The sequence below is a fragment of the Camellia sinensis genome, chromosome 12, assembly GCF_055761805.1.
Source record: "Camellia sinensis isolate YWXY chromosome 12, ASM5576180v1, whole genome shotgun sequence".
Taxonomy (NCBI): domain Eukaryota; kingdom Viridiplantae; phylum Streptophyta; class Magnoliopsida; order Ericales; family Theaceae; genus Camellia; species Camellia sinensis.
In genome coordinates, this window is record NC_138972.1 from 99899614 (window position 1) to 99919725 (window position 20112).

A 20112-nucleotide genomic window follows, 5' to 3' on the forward strand; every position below is an offset into this window, starting at 1 on the left:
TTATTATTATTTTTTTGGGTGAATCATCAATTTATTGTAGTTTTGCTTGTTATTCTGTGAAGGAATTCAAACATATTAACTGGAATCATTTGATATTTGAAGTGGCATTAAGCTGGTTGGTGCTATAGATACCGGAATGGGGGGTGCTTACCTCCAAGTAATTTCTTCCTATGTCCACCATACGAATTTGTTTCCTAAAATACACAACACTCAATACATGTAATATAGGGATAAAAATAAATTTATGCAAGTGGCCACTATTAACTTCAACCTTTAAGTTGTTATTACCTAAACTACCCATTGTCATTGATGATATCACAAATTTATGCTAAAAAGGGTAATTCTTAAATGCACTTGTGTAAGTTTTCAAAAATATACCTAAGTTACTTTACAAAATCGTATAAATTTTTATAAACATACGTAAGTTAACCTATAAAAATTTAAAAAATTACAACTTACGTATATTTGTGAAAATTTACACAATTTTATGATATAACTTATGTATATTTGTGAGAATCATATGCACTTTACACACCCAAACATAGGCTATAATAATTTCAATAAAAAAAAAAAAAACAAAAAATTGACCAAAAAACAAAAACCAAAAACCAAAAAACAAAAAATTGACTAATCCCAATACATTAAGGATAGTGGAGGTCAAAGAAAAAGGGGGTCTCAATCTTTTCCTTAATTAGAACTCTCCTATCTTCTCTAATCATCAACAAATCATTTTATTTAAATATCACTTAGGCTAAAAAATGAGTATCATTTTTCAAACCAAAAAAAAAAGAGATCACTTATCTTTTAGGCAGCAATTTAATTTTTGTGATCTGACAGCTTCAAAAGAAACTATATAATTTGTATGTAAGCTTAGCGTTTAGCATCATCTATATATATCTAGCGAGGAGCACCCCAACCTATTTTTATCTAGTAGATCTAACTTACCAAGCTGTATCTATCTATCTTATAATAAAAGGACACATAATCATTTTATTTAAAATATAAGAAAAAGGAAGATGTTTGATAGCTCAAAATTTTATGGTTCAAATGACTCAAATCTGTCAAAACGACGTCGTTTTACACTCAAAATCTGTCAAAACGACGTCGTTTTGAGTGATTTGAGCCATTTGAGCCACAAAAATTTGAGCTACCTAGCATTGTTGTAAGAAAAAATTATTACATAACTTTATGAGTGAGAAAAACGCTAAACTAATAGTAGAATTTTTATATAAATTTATTTCTATATATGACATCTGTAAATTATAATCATAGTCATGTGTTATATTTTTAAATGAAAAATTAGGATAAATTATATCATTTTATAATTCTGTATAACTTTTCTATTTATATAGAACTGTACTATGAGTAATTGAGTTCAAGGCATGCATTTATTTATTTATTTATTTATTTTATTTGAGTTGGAGGCATGCATCATATCCAAAATCTTGACCTTTTCTCAGAAGGGTGCAAATGTGTTTGTTTTTTTAGGTTAAAGCTTTTAGGTGAATGACCCTACTCTGAAAGTAGTGGACAACACTTTAAGAAGCTGAGAGAGAGAGAGAGAGAGAGAGAGAGAGAGAGAGAGAGTCAATGTGCAATCGGGGACTTCACCGACAAATCTTGAGGGACCTCCAAAGACAAGAGTTTGTTAGATGTATACTCATACTCGTGCATTAAAAATAAATAATAAAAAAATGGTAAAAAATTACTATAAATTTTAAATATTTTATTAAAATTCTATTAAATATTTCGTATGAATATGAGACTCATATTTATAAATTTTACACTCATATAAAATATTTAATAAAATATTTAAAATTCTTAATATTACTCTAAATGGTGGGTGTAAAGGTTTTGTTGCTTGCATCAAAAAGTTGCCACATTGGCTTCGTTTGGGAAGTTGCTATTTTAATAGGCTATTTTAGTTTTTGGCTATTTTAGTAGGCTAAAATTTTTATGTTTGGGAAGATGATTGGATTTTTTTGTGATTGGATGTGATGTTTGTGAGAGAAAAAGTGAAATGATTATGGGTTTGATGTGATATTTTGTCTTATTAACTATTTTAGCCTATTTTGTCTTTTTGTGAATTTTAGCCTAAGCTAAGCTATTTTTTTTCTTGCCAAACACCCCAATGAGATTTAAATAGGTTACTTCTCGTTTGGTTTTCTATTTGGAACTAAAAAAGTACAAAAAAATAAAAAAAATAAAATAGGTTATATAAACTAATAAAACAAAATATTATTTTTTATTCATAATTATTATACTTTTTCTCTCACAAAAATAAAAAAAGTCTCAAAATAAAAATCAAACGAAGCTAAAAAGACCAAGTTAAAAAAGTCTCAATACAAAAAAATTGACTATATTAACCAATGTCAAACGACATCAATTAGCTAAATACAGTGACAGTATTGGCGGTTATATATCACTTAATAATTTTATTTTATTTTATTTATTAATTAGTCTTTATTACATGTGGAAGGTGAAATCCGAACCACCATTCTTATGAATGTGAACAGAATTAGAGCAAGGCCATGTAGCCAAGCCAGGATGGAGTAGCTCTGTGAGACCGATCTAGGGTACTTCGGAAGCAGGGCCAGCTTTGAGTCGTGAAGGGTTTACGATGAATTTTTTAAATTGAATCCTTCGTATATCATTATTTTTAAAAAAAAAATTATTTAAATAAAACTATATCAAGATATGAAAAATAATTATAAGAACTAAATAGGATACAAATTTAGTTCCATTGCTTTACGATTTAATAAAATTTAGATAACAATATATATATATATATATATGTATATATAATAGTTGATGAAATTCAATTAATTGAATCGAATTTTTATTTTTTTATCTTACCAATGCTATAAGAGCTAAAATTAATTTGGGGGTAAGGATGAGAATTTTCGACATAACTCAGCAATATATAAAATTAGTAAGTTAGGGTTGATCATTTTTCGGCATGAATCCAACTATGACACAACTCAATAAAATGAATTATTAGTTATAATGTTCACTAAGGGATGTTATGAAATTTTTTTAATGTTTTATTGAACTTTATCTAACTAAATAAAAAAGTATGTAAAATAATAATTTAAGGCTAATATATTTTTTTTTCATTTAAGATATGTATTTTTTGTTACCTATTTTAGAGTCAATCTAGTAAAAAATATGTAGTAATAAGGTACAGTTTTTTTAATTAGAAAAATGCAATTGAGTTGAATCAAACATTTTATGAATTATTTCATTTTGTAGAAATAAATTTTATAAAATTTAACTTGTGGAAAAAAATTTAATCTCACCATACACTTGCTAAGTTTTTTTTAACTAAAAATGAAAGTTTTCACATTAAACATTAATCAGATACGAATCAAACTAACACCATAGGACAATATGAAAATAAACAAATTGGGTTAATATTGAAATAATTATAAAATAATACGACATGATACACACTCATAATTGAGAACTCTAAATTTTGTTCAAAATTAGAGGCCTGAGATGACCGCCTTGGCCGCTTCACCTTAGGGCTAGCCTTGTTCGAAAGGGGAGCAGGACTATGAGTTAGCCCCCATGCAATAAAAAATGATTCTATCATTTATGTATTTGTAATTCAATATAGATGGATATACACTACATATATCTTTCTCTTTTTATCATTTTTCTCATGTAATCTGGAACACTTGAATGGTCGATTAGTTAACCCCCATGCTGAACTAACTAAGGGCTCATATTGAACAATTCGAATGGCTAGGTCAACGCATGGTCCAATAAACATGGACTTATCCACTTCTAGATAGAAATCTATCCATGTGGGATATAATTAATCACACACAAAGTGAAACAATCAATAAAAGTGACAGAGATCTCTCAACTGTAACCAGCAATCATACACAACCTATTTAAGGACAGCAGTTCAACCTAACAAATGTCACAACAATCTATACTTCATACTCAATTTTGGTACTTATTCTCATACTAACTTAGGAATCGGAGAGTCCTCTAATTGACCATCAGCCAAAGTTTCTCTTTTCTAAGTGTTTTCAAGCAAACCTTTCTTCTAGTTCATACCAGTCCGACATCATTGCATAGTGTGGTAAGTTTTTTTCCACACAATATATATAATAATTATTATTATCTGTATATATTACTCATCATCACATCCAAAAAAAATCATCGTGTATATTGTATAGATCCACCTGAAAGGCAAAAACTGTGATTTTCATCCTAGGACAAAAAAACACTATTCATACTATAATGTTATCATCTTAGTTCTATACAAAATCAACAACGGGGATTATAAAAATCTTTCCATACATAATTTTGAAATGTCACAAAATTTGAAGGCACATTTGTTCCCCAAAAAAATATTTTCTTATGAAATTGTAAAATAAAACGTTTTTTTAAAAATTAAAAAAAAAAAAAAATTCTTATGCTTTGTTGCAACCTTAAAATTGATGAATTATGTTCTCCAAAAAAAAAAAAATTTAATGCATTAATAGTTTGTATGTATGATGGTGATGGGCTAATGGTCGTCATGTGTCTTTGAGTGGATAAAAGTGAAAAACGTTTTGTCCAATTAATTATTTTTTTATTTTTTTAAATTTGTTGATCAAGAAAAACTTTTTTGTTTGGTTGAAATGTAAGGAAATATTTTGAGAGTTGGTAACACCTGTAAATGTCATACCTTTAATTTTTGCAGTCCTAATTAATGTATTAGTTTGGCAAGTTGTCAAACTAATGACGTTCAATTCAAGCCTTGTGGAAGCGCACTAACATAACACCTCAAATGCAAGGCCAGAGTTTTAAATAATTAAAAATAAAATAATAAAAGTCATTGAAAGATGATAAAGCTTTTACTAAAATTCAACGTTACTTCCAAAAAGTAAATATATATATATGGGGTCCTATAGTTTGTCGGTGACTCAGTCTCTCTATTATAGCACTATTTTTCTTGAACCATTTACACCAACTAAAGCTCTGTTTGTTCTAATGTTTTCTTCAATTTTTTCAGTTTGGTATAACAAAGAAAACAAATTAATGGAAAAATCCATGGTTAATGAAAAATAAACTTAATTGGGCAAAATATATTTTTCGATTTTAAAAGGAAAATATTTTTCGAACTAAAATCTTAATAAGCCACCACACTATAAGTCACACCATCACCTCTACTACCACACCATTGCTATTGCTACCGCCGCCATTACCCTAGCAGCCATCACCATCTCCAGTGCCAAAGCTGCCACCACCACCACCACTGCTGCCGCCACTACCACCCCCACCTCCATTGCCCTGCCATCACAACCACCACTAATATTACCATTAGCATATTAGTTTTAAGAATACAACCAAACATAGGAATATTAGTGGTAATGGTAATATTGATATTCTCATTTTGTTTTCCTCAAATTTATCTGGCTGCTGTCAGCAATCACAATTTTTCGACACCCATCAATATTTGTAGTTCAACCATTTGATTCATTGTTATATCAATATCGAAAACAAAATGGATAACTGCAAATAATGCAGGGTTTCAACATTCAAGCTTTACCTCAGTAATATCAATATGGAAAATAAAGGGGGCTTCTATTTTCACACACCAATTTCCCTCACTGCACGATCCTTCTCAGTGCACACATCTACACCTTTTCATTCCAACAATACTTTCATCTTCAACTTTCAAAACCCTTCCTAACTAAACACTATAATAGTACTAAAATCACAAATGCAAAATGATCCTAAAACATTATCAATTACAGAATTTCTATTATCCCAAAGAGAAGCGGGAAAAACCTGAAACCGTGTGATATCACCACGCAAAGCGGCTTCCAGTTCCATCAAGAAAACGATCAGTATGCCACCCTTTCGACTGCAGTTCAGACAGAAATGGAGAGAACTCACCGTTCATCCTCTCATAAGCCTGTTCTAATACATTAGCACTTGATTCGTTAACAGACTTCTCCATGTTTGCAGCATATGCAGCAACTAGCCACCCCCGCAATGCATCTTCACCTGTAGCATCATGCCCCAACACCATATCGGTCCATCTCTTTCCACGATTTAAAATAAATTTCTCATCAGGGAACATTTCCTTAAGTTCATGAAGTTTTGAAGGCTTAACCACCCTGTGTAGGGCCCTTCCCACTTTAACATTCCCTGCATCCTCTATGAGTCGCCCAGGAAATAGGAGATCTTCTCCATATCTCAGATCAGCAGGGCTTGCTATTTTTCCTGTCTGGTTTAAGTACCAGTTGAGAAATAACTCAAATGAATAATAAAATAAAATTAGTATATTTAAGATTGGCATTTGAAATACAAACCTTGATAAAATCGGCCACAATCATTGCAGCTCTCTGTGGATTCAGTGTGTTGACAGGGGCAGCTCGCATTTCTTCAGCAACACTATAGACGTGTATGACAGAAAGAAGAGGTCCAACAACCAACTGCAAGAAACTATTCATGATAAGAATTTTGTGATAATTTGTAACATTGATTATTAGATAGCTATGTTCAGAGATACAAATCAAACTCTTTCATATACAAATATGAAAAAGGAATTTGTCATTTGAAAAATAGTGGACCATGCCATTCTATTTTCATGGGAATTCTATTCTCATAATTCAGACTTCTCAAAACTTTGATTACTTGTATTTATGTCCACCAAAAAAACCAAAATCTTAAAACCTTCTATACCTAATAGTTACCAAGAAACTCTCTTCGAGAAGGAAAACTCCTTTCCCCAAAAACTCATATCGGAACAGAGACCTCGTGCAAGAACTTGGGCTCAAGTTGCCCAATGAAAATGTCCAGGCCCAGAGGGAACTCAATTTGAGCAGGTCAATTTTAGCCGAAGCCCAACCCACTGAATAAAAAATTATGATTAAGCCCCCAACAAACTCAGGTTGCTCAGATTTGGCCCACTCAAGATACAGCCCTATCAAGCTTCATCTTTGCCAGAAACAGACACCAGTAACCACAAAACTAGGTCATTATCATTTTTCTTTAAATGATTTTCTAAATATGAAAAACCTCAGAAATGGCCACGTGCACCTTTACTACTATTAAAGAGAAAAAAGCAAAACAATCAGTCCCAAACCAGACGGTATGAATATGACACAAGCACTTGTAATTGTACCTTTCCTTCAATTGATGAACAAATAGTAGATGCTAACAGAATCCCTGCTCCAATTCCAATGACATTAAAAACAGTTGAAATGGCCTCCCCTTTTGCAAACAGATCACTCAGATTGCCTTCTTTGGCAAACGAGGAATATATTGGCAACCTTGTTGCTCTTGCTGCAACAACTGCCATTCCCTGTCAAACCAAACCATTGCCAAAATGATGTTCAGATCAGACGTACGAATAGAAATATAAATATATAAAATAAGACAGAAGGTTTCAATGGATAAGGAATTACAAAAAAACAACAAAAGGTAACCACCAGATTTTTTGATTTTTCTCGTTCAGTGGAAATGGTTATTAAACACCTAAACGAGAATATATTTTGGACAGAGCAAAAGAAATTGTACCGTAGGAGGGCATTAACTTGTGTCTCTTACCTTTGCAAAATTTCCAAGCCCTGCCACTTCAAGAAATAAATGCGGACATAAGGGGGAAAGAACTTCCAATCCAGTGCCCAAGTCATAGAGCACATCAGCTGCAATTGGGAAAGCTCATTCATTAAAAGGTCTTGCAGAACTGATAGACAGAAGCAGGCTGTAAGACAAATTATGCATCTTCAATTACTAGACAAAACTAGCATCCAAAGGAAACAAGCATCAGAAATTTTAAGAAGAACGAACTAATGTTTCTAGAACCAAGATACTAACCCAGAATTCTCCAACGCTTGGGCTCTGAATCCATCCTTGCACCCAAATTGCTGCATATGAGCTTTCCTACATGCTGCATACCATCCCTTAAAATCTGCATATCATCAACACAATTAAAAAATAAAATAAAAGAGGAATTCTTAGACAAAAGGCTTTCAGGAGTTGATATCTGTAGACTGTCCAATTAAAAATATCTTACCCAACTTACTGCAGTCGCCTGTGCAGGGGTAGGCCTCAAGCCCGCAGCAAATAGCAGTGACTGCAGAGGAGTAAGAATATTGAGAAGTACAAATTGGTAGGGGGTGGCATTTAGAGAGAGAGAGAGAGAGGATCAATTTAAATCTAACTGTTGCTAAAAAGAAGATTACAGAATCTCGCTAAGACCATGATAAATAAACACAAACACACAAAACGAACAAGATATGTCAGAAACTCATCCATGAACAAAAAATATTACATTCTGCTGAACATACAGAAAAACCTCTCTAGAAATTTCAAAATATTATGAAATGAATTTCATTATGAGAGATGTTTTGCAGGAATCAAAAGAAGACCTGAGTTGATAGCACAGATAATGCTGCACTGGATAAGTGTTGTAGTGCCCGAAATTGTGTGTATCTAAGATACCCCTCATTCACACTGCATAAGCAACACACATCAGCTAAATTCGACACATTGGTATGCTACCACAAGGATTGTAATCCAAAACAGAATAAATCATCTTAGCTCACCTATATGGATAGCCTGAAGGAAAAAATTTATTCAGGAAGGATTCCCCCACCCTATGGAATACTGACCTTGAATCATCAACCACCTTCACCTAAAAAAGGGAGAAAAAATCACAGTTCAATCAGTTCGAGGAAGCAAAACTTCAACAGCAACAAACAAGTTTTGTAATGCAAATAAAATTAGATTCCTACATCTTATATGCGTCAAGAATTAAACCCTTTATAGCAACATTTCTGGTGGAAATCATGCTCCTGCTATGAGCATGGCCTATAATCAAATACTCATAATATGACACTATAATTCATCACATCATGTCATAGAAAGATGCATTTCATGATAGTGCCACTGGACATTAAGAACGTTATACTTATAAGATTGGCAACCATGAGAGAGAAAGAGAGAATGGCAATTCAGAAAACAGTAATAATAACAACCAGCAATATAACTGATCCCACAATCACCCTCTTAAAATATTATACCCAATGGACAACCATAACAGAAACATCAGAGGATGCAGAAATGGGCATCCATCAATTTAAATTGGAATTACATGTAGGAGTTGGTGATGGGACAAATTAGTGGTGGTGATGGTTCTTCTTCAAATATTAGTAGATAATTGATTCTTTATGAAGCATAATTTGGAAACGTACTATATAGTGTAAATAAATGTATGATATGTAAAATTGTTGAAAATTAAGCACAATGTTATTCAGCTCCTTATCCAGAGAGGGATTTTAAGAAAATAGCTTCTTCAAAAACTTTTTTTTTCTTTCTCTTGATGTAACAACTACTAATGAAATTCCAAGGCTCTGGAATTGAGACGGTCAGTATTTGAAATCATCAAGCTGATCTAGGAATATGACGATAAAAATATAATCATAATTAAAGTGACCAATCCCTAATATTAAAGCAACGAGATTAGCATCTAACTGAACTGTAAGAAAAAACTTCAGTGGATTTCATTCATCAAAGTGGTATGAAATTACAATGTCCTGGGTATTCTATGATCTCTATCTGAATGTTTTGGTCCTCGATATCCAAAAGCTTCAATTGAACTGGCACGACTTTTCCATTTACAACATAATGTGAATTTTAGATCACGCATTTAGTTTTCAAAGAACCAAGCACTCACCATTAAAAAAAAGGAAAAGATATTATTCTAGTCATTTTTTATCCTAAACTTTTAAACGTGACCAAATATTTTGTGGACGATTGGCAATGATGTGGCTAAAGGGAACCCTCTAGAAAGATGGTAGACAAACACTGAGCTAGCTAGAGTGTCGGAGGTGGATGACGAAAAAGCCAAGACAACTTTAAGAGAGAGAAAGGGTGGGAGCAAAGAGTTGCGTGTAATCGAAGTAGGAGGTTGAGGCATGATTGTTGCATGCGTAGAGACCTCCTTATACAGTGCAGGTGAGACTTGCGGGCCAGCTTAGCTCAAGACATGTGCCTCAACCCGTTTTCCCAAGACAAATTGAAGGTATCTTCAATCAACCATGCACCTTAAGCATAGGTCTCAGAAACATGTCATATGTTGATAATGGCTATGTATGATACATCCCTTATGGGAGTGTCTGACGAGCTCAATATTTTGGTACAATTCGGCCTTCGTGGGTTATCACGTCTTAGTCAAAGCCCCTCTCTCTAAGACTGGTCACAAGCCCTACACTGAGAAAGGGGTTGGTGAGGTGCCCAGACAAACCATTGAACTCTATTATCCAAATCCCAAGTCCTCAGGTGGTCCCGAGAGAGGCGCCTAGGCCCTACTCCTAACCAAAGTAATGCAAATGGAATGCTTTCGTTAGGGGATTGACGCATCACTTGATGGAGCTGCTGGCACACCAAGCAAACTGAGCGGGCACTTTAAAGGCACGATGGGCGAAGGATGTTCGGTGGAGCCAGAGCATTGCTCGAGTGTCTTTAATTGTCTAGGGCTAGGGCTAGGGAATTGTGTGAGCTAGGCTTGACCAACTAGTCACAACTCCTCTTTAGGAAGTTTAACATGATTGGTCCACATACCACCCCACGAGGTTGACATATGGTGCTTGAATCTTGTTAGAGAAGCTAATGGTGTGGTGATATGACAAGGCCATGTGGCAGAGTTGGACCCATCTAACTATGTATCTCACCAACTGAACACATCCTAAACCAAAATATTTGAAAGATCTAACATCTAGCTTCAAACCCTAGACTGTATATCAATAACAACCGATAGTATAAATCTATCGAACTAATAATAAATATTTCAAACAAAAAGCATAAAGCAAGAAGACATTGTTTCTTAAAATAAAAAGTAATTAGGAAAAAAAAAACACAGTTCAGTCCCAATTGGATGCCAATAAAATAATATCTAATGGAGAGATTGTGGGAAAGGTGAAAGACCATATACTTTTTCATTACAAAACCAATAAACCGGAAAGAGATGGATTATTTTGTGAAAGAATTTTTGGGCCTATAAAAAAGTGAAATTTGTGCTTGCGGAAATTCTTGAATACAAAGATATCAAATGTGCTACATCAAACTGGCATGCCCAATAACCCATATGTGGTATTTGAGGGGTCCAGGAAGGGTAGATTGGATTAAAAAAAAAAACTATCCTTAAGTTTGAACCCACGATCTCAAGATTAATAGGCTGAGTTTTAGTCACTGAACCAATAATGTTGCTTGCTCTCTCCAAATAAAAATTAAAATTTAATCTGAGTTACTCTTAGAGAAGAAGTTGAAGATGAAGAGGCATAATCACTAAACCAATGATGTCGTTTGCTCTCTCAAAAATAAATAAATAAATAAATTGATCAGAGTTACACCTAGAGAAGAAATTGAAGATTGTGAATATGATATAGAACAGTTGGCAAGAGTCATTTTTTGAATTAGGGCTTCATATAGAATGTGTTTTTTAAAAAGTCAAAACCCCAAGTACAACACAAATTATACAACCAAACAACCACACAAGCCCATCTTACAAACTGAAGCACCAATTATGACAAAATCCTAAAGTTAAAAAGCTTACATAACAACACTCCTACTAATTTTAACTATTCCTGACTTGAGAGCAATGTTGACATAACAAACCAGACAAACATGGAACATTCTAGGAATGCAACATAATTTAGAGTTCAATTTTAAGTAAATGAAATGAGTCCAAAGAACCATCTAATTAAAAGACTTACAGAGAGTTGACCATGGGGTTGGAACTGGTAGCGGCGAGACACGGAATCAGAGGTTTCGAACCAGAATACTGGGCCTCTTTCAGGCGGCGGCGGCGGTGGTTCATCTGCCTCTTTCTTCTGCATCGTTATCTTACCCTAAATAATAATAAAAAAAAAAAAAAGCCCAAATTATTCAACCAAACAAACACACAAGCCCCAACACCACCAAAATACAACTCTTCATTGAAGACTTGAATAAATGAGCTTCATTGAAGGCTTCTTTGAAATTACGATGAGAGAGAGAGAGAGAGAGTACCAGCAAGTTCATGGCGGGAAGAGAAGAAATGCGCCGGCGAAGATAAGAAGAGCAGTCAGTTCCACCCAAACTACCGCCGCCAGAGTTAGGATTTTGATTCCGAAGGAGCAAATTACGAGACGGCATATATGTTGTACACCACCTAAACGGTGTCGTCCAGGGAGGACTGGTACAACTACTTTTTGTTTTGATTTTCGAATTTTCAATAAAATTAACCTGCAATAAAATTACTACGAAAAGTGTAATTTACTTGATTTTGGAATTTTCAAAAATATTTTTTTGATTTTTGATTTTTATTTTTTAGATTCATTTGATTTAGATACATTTAAAAAGTACAAAATTTATGGAAATTATTTAAAATTTTCACTAAATACAAAAAAAAAAAAAATTTAATATATTTTCGTTTTTTTTGAATTTATTAAAAACAAATATTCTACTTATTAAATATATCTAGATTAAGTAAATTTTAAAAATTACCAAAAATAAAAAATACCACTTTAAAATTTCAAAAATTATTTTTAAAAATTCAAAACCAAAGAAATTATCTCTTCTCTGGTTCCATTTTTGTATTTCAAAATAATTTTTTTTAGACATTTTTATCTCATAGGAAAATAACTTCTCAGAAACTAATTTATCCCTAAGAACAAATGACTAAACTATTCTTTTGTGAAAAATTATTCTAACCAATTTTTATTTTTTTATTTTTTTGATCGGAACCAATCTTTTATTTGTGAGTAAAAATGATAGCACTTTTTAAAAAAGCATAAGAATGGAAATAAAAAATTGAGAATAATTCTTATAATGAGACACTAATTTTAACCAGATTATATGATTTGCCTAGATAAAAATTTGGGAGGAGGGGTCCTTGCCATGGAGAATCCACGGCCGTGACTGCTGTGACGTAAAACGTCACCGTTTTAATATATATATATATATATATTTTTTTTAATTAATTTGAGGGTTTATTAATTCTTCATTAATTCTTTCACTATAACAAAACAAAACAATAAACCCAACAGGGACGGAGCCATCTTCTGGGTCCCGCAGTCCTGTAAAGTTGAAAGGGTGAGTTTGTGTTAAAAAAATATTTATTTTATAAATAGAAAATATAATAAAATAAAAATAATTCATGGAACAAATCAATTTATGAAACCAAATTATATTTTTTTAAAAAGATTAATTTTAAAATTAAAATCAAACAAACTATACATGTTTTGATTTTTTTCAAAACTGACTTAAATGCATCAAAAGTGAAATTAAAAGGGAAAAAAATTGTATTTGAACAAATCAATTTATCAAACCATAAGCAAAAAAAATGTAACTTCAAAAAAAAAAAAACCAACTTAAGGCCAAAATATATTCAATTCACATCCAACATCTATATAAAAAAAAATAAAACAAAATTCTGAGACATTTAAACTTCAAAATCTCCTACCAAATATCCCAAAATCTGTCTCAACCGTTCTAAATTATCCAAACAAAATTCTAAAAACCTTCAATTTGAATCCTCAAAACAAAAACTACAAAGTGGATCCCCATGTCAATTTTTTAGAGGCGGTTGGGAATAAATAGAAAAATCAAAAGAACTCTCATTTCTAAATTCGGTCTCCATTGGATTGCGCCCCACTGGATTAAGTGATATTCCCTATAAAAAAAAAGAAAAGAAAAGAAAGAAAATTCATTAGAATAAATTTTATGGACTAAATTACATTACAAACATATATATATATATATATATATATATATTACTTACTTGAGAACTTTGTGGACTATGTGATGCTTGGAAAGACAAAGGTTGTGATTGTAGATACCTTGGTGAGTATGAATTAGTATCATGTGTGAGAAGATTATACCCATAAGTTATCAATTGTGGCCAATAGAAACTCCCACCATCCTACTCCATAAAACACCATGAAAAGTAAATGCACTAATACAATGTAGTCTAAAAAATAAACAAAATAACATAAAACAAGAGCTAACCTGTGGTTGACTTAAAGATGAATTTTGAACATTTGTGATATTACTTGATTGACCAATAATCTACATAAGTTGTTAAATTTATCAATACATTACACAATTTATAAAAAAAAATAATAATAATAATAAATAAATAACATAAAACAATAGCTAACCTGTTGTTGGCTTGAGGATGAATTTTGAACATTTGTAGTGTTGCTTGATTGACCAATAGTCTAAAGAAATTCAAAAAGTTATCAATACTTTACATAATTTATAAAAATAAATGCATGTCATTTGAAATTTCAAAAGTACGTAGGTAATACCTTACTAAGGCGGGTAGGTTATGAAATAACTTTTGTCTTCTTATTCATCATCTCATGCCAAGGTTTTAATCTACCCATCCCTTTGTGTCCAACATCTTTCTTCTTTATGCCCTTAACTTGTGTAATGTTGGGGTCGTCCACATCTAATTCATTGGTACCAAAACTTCCAACTCCCTTCATCATATTATTTACTTTTACACACAATTCCTTAATTCCTTCATCAACCAATTGATAGGCAGGTTTGTGCATAGATGCTTGAGTTGCTAGTTTCACCATTCTTGGACAAAGATCTCTATAACGTGCTAATATTAACAACTTCGGATCATCCTCATCCACTACAACATTTTTCTCTTCAACTTCACAATCTTTTGCATCCAATCTCCATCGGCCTAATATATACCTTTCGGGAATTTTCATAACATTCATTCGATCAAGTGCTTTGATTGCATGACTACATAAAATTTCAAAGTTCTCAAATTTCTTACATGTACAATGTATTTCTTGACAACTTTTTTCTCCTCTTAGCCCAATAACTTCCACCCTACCCTCCACAATATACTCTTTACCATTACCATGCAAGCCAATCACGCACTTAACTTCTCCTTCTAACTCATGGAATTGCTTCACTTGACAACAAAGGGACGTATCCAACTCACAATGAAATAAATCAAAGATAGGAGGGGTGTACAAACTCGTAACTTGGATTAAAATGGGAGACTTTTTCAATTTCATTCTTGGCAACTTTTTTCTAGAATCATATATTGCGGAAATTTCCTCATACCGCTTATCTACAACAATCTGATTGAAGTGAGTAAAGAATTGAACAATGTTATGATCACCCTTCAAATATCCCCTTAATGTTCCATTTAGACTTTCACTAAGTTGTGTGCTTCCATTCCTCCAGTAAATACCCACTTCATATACACATGCGCCCACTGCTCTCTTTTTCTCCAAGTTCTTTTCATCCACTCATTCTCTTGCAAGTTGTATTTATCAATCAAAGAATTCCAAGCTTCAATTAATTCATCCTCATTCTCGTAGTCATAAATGCAAGCTTTTAAATCGCTACTAAATTTTGAACCACTCTTGAACAAGTAACCTAAATGCTTCAAAGCATTTTGCATTAGGTGAAAAGTGCACAACCCATGAAAAACCTCAGGCATGATTTGTGAAATTGCTTTAGCCATTGCTTGATCTTGATCTGTGAAAAAACTAACAGGTTTTTTTCCTAACATCGCATCCAAAAATGTTTCAAATAACCATTCAAATGACTCTGCAGTTTCATCATATAATAATGCTGCACCAAAAATCACTGTCATTCTAAAGTGGTTAAAGCCACAAAATAAAGCAAGTGGACGGTACTCCTTATTTGTTCGAAAAGTTGTGTCAAATGACACCGCATCACCGAAAAGCCCATAATCTGTTATCATCTGATGATCAGCCCAAAAAATATTAGTAATCATCTCATCTACATCCAACTGAATGGCATAGTAAAAATATGGATTTTCTGCCACTTGCTGCTGGAAATATCTTAACAAACTCCCCGCTTCACCATACTGCAAGTTTCGCTGTCTTTTTGCACGTAAGTATGTTTTCTGATCCTCTCGCGTGAACCCTACAAATTTCTTCCCTCCTGCTATAGCACTAATAAGATCATGTGAAGCCTTAAGAGATATTCCACTCTCATCAGCTATGTCAATATTTATACCCTGAGCATCACATACCTTTCTCTGAGATGGCATCAAATGAGTACATTGAGGAAGATGCAAAGGGTGGTTGTGGTTGCTATCAAACTTCGACACAATCCACTTCGACAAGTCCCGCTTAAAAGACATATGCATAAATGCTTTACAATTTGTTCTTGTCTCACTTCGAGGATTTTTTATCATTGTGTACCGTTTATCTTTTTTCCTCTCTCCCTCCTTACAACAAACAAACTTTCTACTAGTCATAACACCATCTTTCTGACTTTTGTTACAATAATCTTTTCTAATACTAAACCCCACAATTCTTCCGTATTCATTATAAAACTCATATGCAGCTTCTTCTGATAGAAACTCCATACCAAGATATGGTGATTTATCCTTGGCCAACTCTCCCATTTCTTCGATGCATCCCTCAAGTCCACCATCATCCATTATACTATCCTCCATTTCAACACTAACAAATATGGGGAAAATATATATATATATATATTAAACGAAACAAGAATCTGAGCAAAAAAGTTATTAATTAATTTTAAATGCTGAGTAATTAAACAATTCAATGAAATCTAATAAATCAATTAATAATGTAAATTAATTAGAAGGATAGGGGAGAGGGAAAAAAAAAAAAGATGTGTAATTTGTACAGTAACATTGGAAATTTATTGTATCTGAGTAGATTATAATATACAATTGCAAAATTATATTAGAATTAGTATATTATATAATATAGAGAATCTTTTGGCAGACACGCTTAAAGATGTGAATCATATGCCCTCTTATTATATAAATTTTTGATATATGTTTTGTATTTTTGTTACAAATGTTATGTCATCATTTATTGAGTTATAACAATTTATGATTAAAAAATTAAATTCGCATTTTATAGTAAGATTATAGATTTTTTTATTGAAACTTTTTTTAGACCACAAAATGCATAACATTATTACAAAAAGAAATAACATTGTTATAAAAATGTGTAATATTTTCACAAAAATACATAACATTGCTATAAAAAAAAATAATTATGAATTACAAATTATCGTAACTCCTTAAAAAATTATATAATATTTATACAAAAATACATAATATGTACAAAACAAATTACATAATAAAAATTTTTTTCTTATAATATACATTTGTGTTTCTCAATCCATTCACAAAAAACAAACCAAACTATTATACTTGTTCAACCCACTAACATACTGTACAAAACAAAATACAAAACATATATACATATAATATATATAGATATACATACCAGTTTGTTGAACAATAATGGTCTGTAAATCCAGCAGAAGAACGGTGAAGTAAAAATAAAGAACACTGTTCAATCTGTTTGAGAGAAGACAAAAATGTTAGAAAATAAAAAAATAAAAAATAAAAACTAACTTTTAGAAAATAAAAAAATAAAAAATAAAAACTAACTTTTCAATCCATGTCAATAGAAAATAAAAAATAAATAAATAAAAACTAACCTTTCAATCCATGTCAATGGAGAACCTTTGCTTACGGATTAGACGGCGGCGGCCCTAGGTTCATTGTTTTGTTTATTATAGGGAGAGAAGAATTAATAAACCCTCAGATTAATTAAAAAAAAAAAACATTAAAACGGTGGCGTTTTACGTCACAACAGTCACGGCTGTGGATACTCTACAGCAAGGACCCCCAATCCAAAAATTTGAGGATCTTTGATTCCGGTCAAACAAACAAGGTTAGGACATCTATTGATGTTGGCATGATAACACCAAATCCAAATTTGGCCACACTACTATAATTTGACGATCTTCACAAATTTTAGTTCTTCATTTTTTCATAAAATGTTAAAATAAAAATTCTATTTGTTACCAAAATGCTATAAATGTAATTTCTTCAAAAAAAAAAAAATCATAAAACGCTAAATGAAAATATTATTTGTGTGTGTCAATTTCCCACCACACTGCCAAACAGGTACTCAATTGGAGAGCATCGGCAGAATAGATTAAGCCCGAACAACCTGTCACAGAAAGAAAAGATTCCTACAGTGGTTCGTCCATCCGAGGACACTCCGACGATTAAGTCAGTTATCTCTCAAAGATAGCAAAAGTGCTAAACTCATTATTCAGAATGCAAAAAGCGTACCTTAGACCCATGAGGGTGCCTCTCTTTTATAGCCACCACTGACCTAATCCCAATAGAAGCCTAGCTTCAATGAATTCTGGCTCAATGTTAATCCTGAACTCCCAGTTAGATTGGGATAAACTCTCTAAGAGTTTTATCTTTATCCAAACTGAAGTCATCTCTCATTCTAGGATTCTTGTCCCTTATCCGTTTATCCTGGATTCCGGTATCTTTGCAGATAACCTTGGTCTAGCTGAGATCACCTCGGCGTCATGACCAGGACACATGGCACCTCGATTGGCACTTCGGTGCCACATCGGCCACGTGTTGTCATTCAAAAATTATGTCCCCACAGCTGCCCCCTAGGTTCTATTACCTCAGCATCCTGAGGTGATAGAACCTATATCATTTTTTTCATTTAGCACATTGGCTAAGCTCGTTTTGTCCTTCATTACCGAGGTCATCATTCGTCGGCTCAATACGACCAAGACTTATTCTGTTTTCACCAGTGCTTCAAAACCAATAACCAAGTTTGTTCAAGTTTCTCAACTGAGATCATCCCCCTAGCCGAGGTCCTGCTCCATTAAATCAAGAACTCCAAGAGTTTCAACACGCGTATGAGTTGTCACGCACAGTATTTCAACCGTTTTTGCCACGCGTCTCTTCCCTATTGAACCGCACCTGACACGCGCCATTAAGTAGCATCGCACTTGCATGCACCGTCTGACAAGCACGTCGTCCTAGGCACACTAACTGCCATTTTGCCGCTATTCTGCGCGTTTGATCAAAATCATCTCTCTCTTCGTCTTTTCACTTTTGCATCTTCGTTTTCGTTTAAACTTTTTCTCTCCAACTTTCTCCCCCAAATCCTCCATTACTGATTTCGCGAAGCTTTCTACAATTACGTTCACTCTCCCTCTCCCGTGAGGCTTTTGCTGCATTTCTTTGCTCATTGCCACCATCTGACACCGACGTTCTTCACACCGACCTTACTTTCCTCGGTAAGCCACTGTTCTTCTTATTTCAATTTCTTGTTTTACTTCAAACTGCTGTGCTTGTACACTGTCAAGGTGTTTTTATTCATGCTCTTAATTTGTTACTTATGTGTTGATTTCCACCATTTGTCACCTGTTTCTCGATTCTACTCTTGCACAATCTGTTGCTGGCATACACACACACACATAGTGTTCATTTTGCCACTGTTCTTGGCCTTGCTCACTTGCACAAATTTTACTCAGTGCTCTTTGAATTCTTGCTCGTCTTCTTGAGTCTGAATCATGTTCTTGTTTATGTTTTCTGTGTCTTTTTTCAGATTCTTGCCCTCAATCCTTGTTTCCGTAGCCTTAGGTTTGGGACTTGTTCTAGGACTTACAAACTTTAGAAAAAATTGAAACCAAACCTCCCTTTAGATCTTCAAAAACCCTGGCCCCAGCATTCGTTTAGGTTTTGCGGAGGTCCTGTAAACCCTAACAAACCACTTCCTTTTACAATCCAACACTTTCCCCTTAAGCTGATGTTATGGGTATGAGGAGGTGGAAGGTAGACACCCCACTTAAGCTAGAATATTTCAGGCAGGAGTTCGCCATCCCTGCCGATGTTCACCTTAGGTTGGCTGGAGAGGAGGACTCCATTATGCCTAAGGACGACTCTATGCATTTTCCAGTCGTAGCCTTTATAGAGTGTAGACTTAGGCTTCCTCTCGATATTCTCTTCCGAGAAGTCCTTCACTATTATAAACTCAACCCAATGCAATTAGCCATTAACTCTTACAGAGTCATCAATGGTATTATAGCCTTAGCTAGCCGAGAAAATGCTAGGGTAACTCTAGCCGACATCCAGTACTGGTACACCATGTGTGACCTTAAGTCAGAAAAAGGCTACATTTACTACCTTAAGCTGAGGTCTACGGAACACAAACTCATCGCCGACCTCTCTGATTCCAACAGGGCGCTGGAGATGATTATTTCATCGTCTCGGGCAACTGGGAGTTCCTTCCAGATGACGAC

The 20112-nt window shown here is 33.4% G+C and overlaps 2 protein-coding genes and 1 long non-coding RNA gene across 3 annotated transcripts; all 3 read right to left on the bottom strand.

The window, feature by feature from the left end:
* Positions 1 to 5454: 5454 nt before the first annotated feature.
* On the bottom strand, positions 5455 to 12231 carry RUS2 (root UVB sensitive protein (Protein of unknown function, DUF647)). Its single transcript, XM_028253926.2, has 10 exons — positions 12022 to 12231; positions 11727 to 11861; positions 8559 to 8647; positions 8382 to 8466; positions 8027 to 8086; positions 7828 to 7921; positions 7558 to 7655; positions 7133 to 7312; positions 6318 to 6440; positions 5455 to 6232 (listed from the first exon to the last, which is right to left on the bottom strand). Exons 1-10 carry the CDS (start codon positions 12145 to 12147, stop codon positions 5807 to 5809), a joined length of 1416 nt encoding a protein of 471 aa, XP_028109727.1. The 5' UTR covers positions 12148 to 12231; the 3' UTR covers positions 5455 to 5806.
* Positions 12232 to 13378: 1147 nt separating this feature from the next.
* On the bottom strand, positions 13379 to 13915 carry LOC145804659 (uncharacterized). The gene is made up of 2 exons (XR_014346875.1): positions 13775 to 13915; positions 13379 to 13666 (listed from the first exon to the last, which is right to left on the bottom strand). It is a non-coding gene; the product is annotated as an uncharacterized LOC145804659 (long non-coding RNA).
* A 406-nt stretch (positions 13916 to 14321) lies between these two features.
* On the bottom strand, positions 14322 to 16456 carry LOC114308325 (protein FAR1-RELATED SEQUENCE 5-like). The gene is made up of 2 exons (XM_028253892.2): positions 15215 to 16456; positions 14322 to 15101 (listed from the first exon to the last, which is right to left on the bottom strand). The coding sequence occupies exons 1-2, from the start codon at positions 16454 to 16456 to the stop codon at positions 14322 to 14324; spliced, it is 2022 nt and encodes a 673-aa protein (XP_028109693.2).
* Positions 16457 to 20112: the final 3656 nt, after the last annotated feature.

Excerpts from the sequence above, each read along its gene's own strand:
- LOC114308325 (XM_028253892.2), bottom strand. The coding sequence starts at position 16,456 with ATGGAGGATAGTATAATGGATGATGGTGGACTTGAGGGATGCATCGAA. Across the intron at positions 15,102-15,214 it reads CGCATGTGTATATGAAGTGG|ATTGTTGTAGATAAGCGGTA; the intron begins GTATTTACTGGA and ends CACTTCAATCAG.
- RUS2 (XM_028253926.2), bottom strand. The coding sequence starts at position 12,147 with ATGCCGTCTCGTAATTTGCTCCTTCGGAATCAAAATCCTAACTCTGGC. Across the intron at positions 7,313-7,557 it reads GGCTTGGAAATTTTGCAAAG|GGAATGGCAGTTGTTGCAGC; the intron begins GTAAGAGACACA and ends TTGGTTTGACAG. Across the intron at positions 6,441-7,132 it reads GTTCATCAATTGAAGGAAAG|TTGGTTGTTGGACCTCTTCT; the intron begins GTACAATTACAA and ends AGTTTCTTGCAG.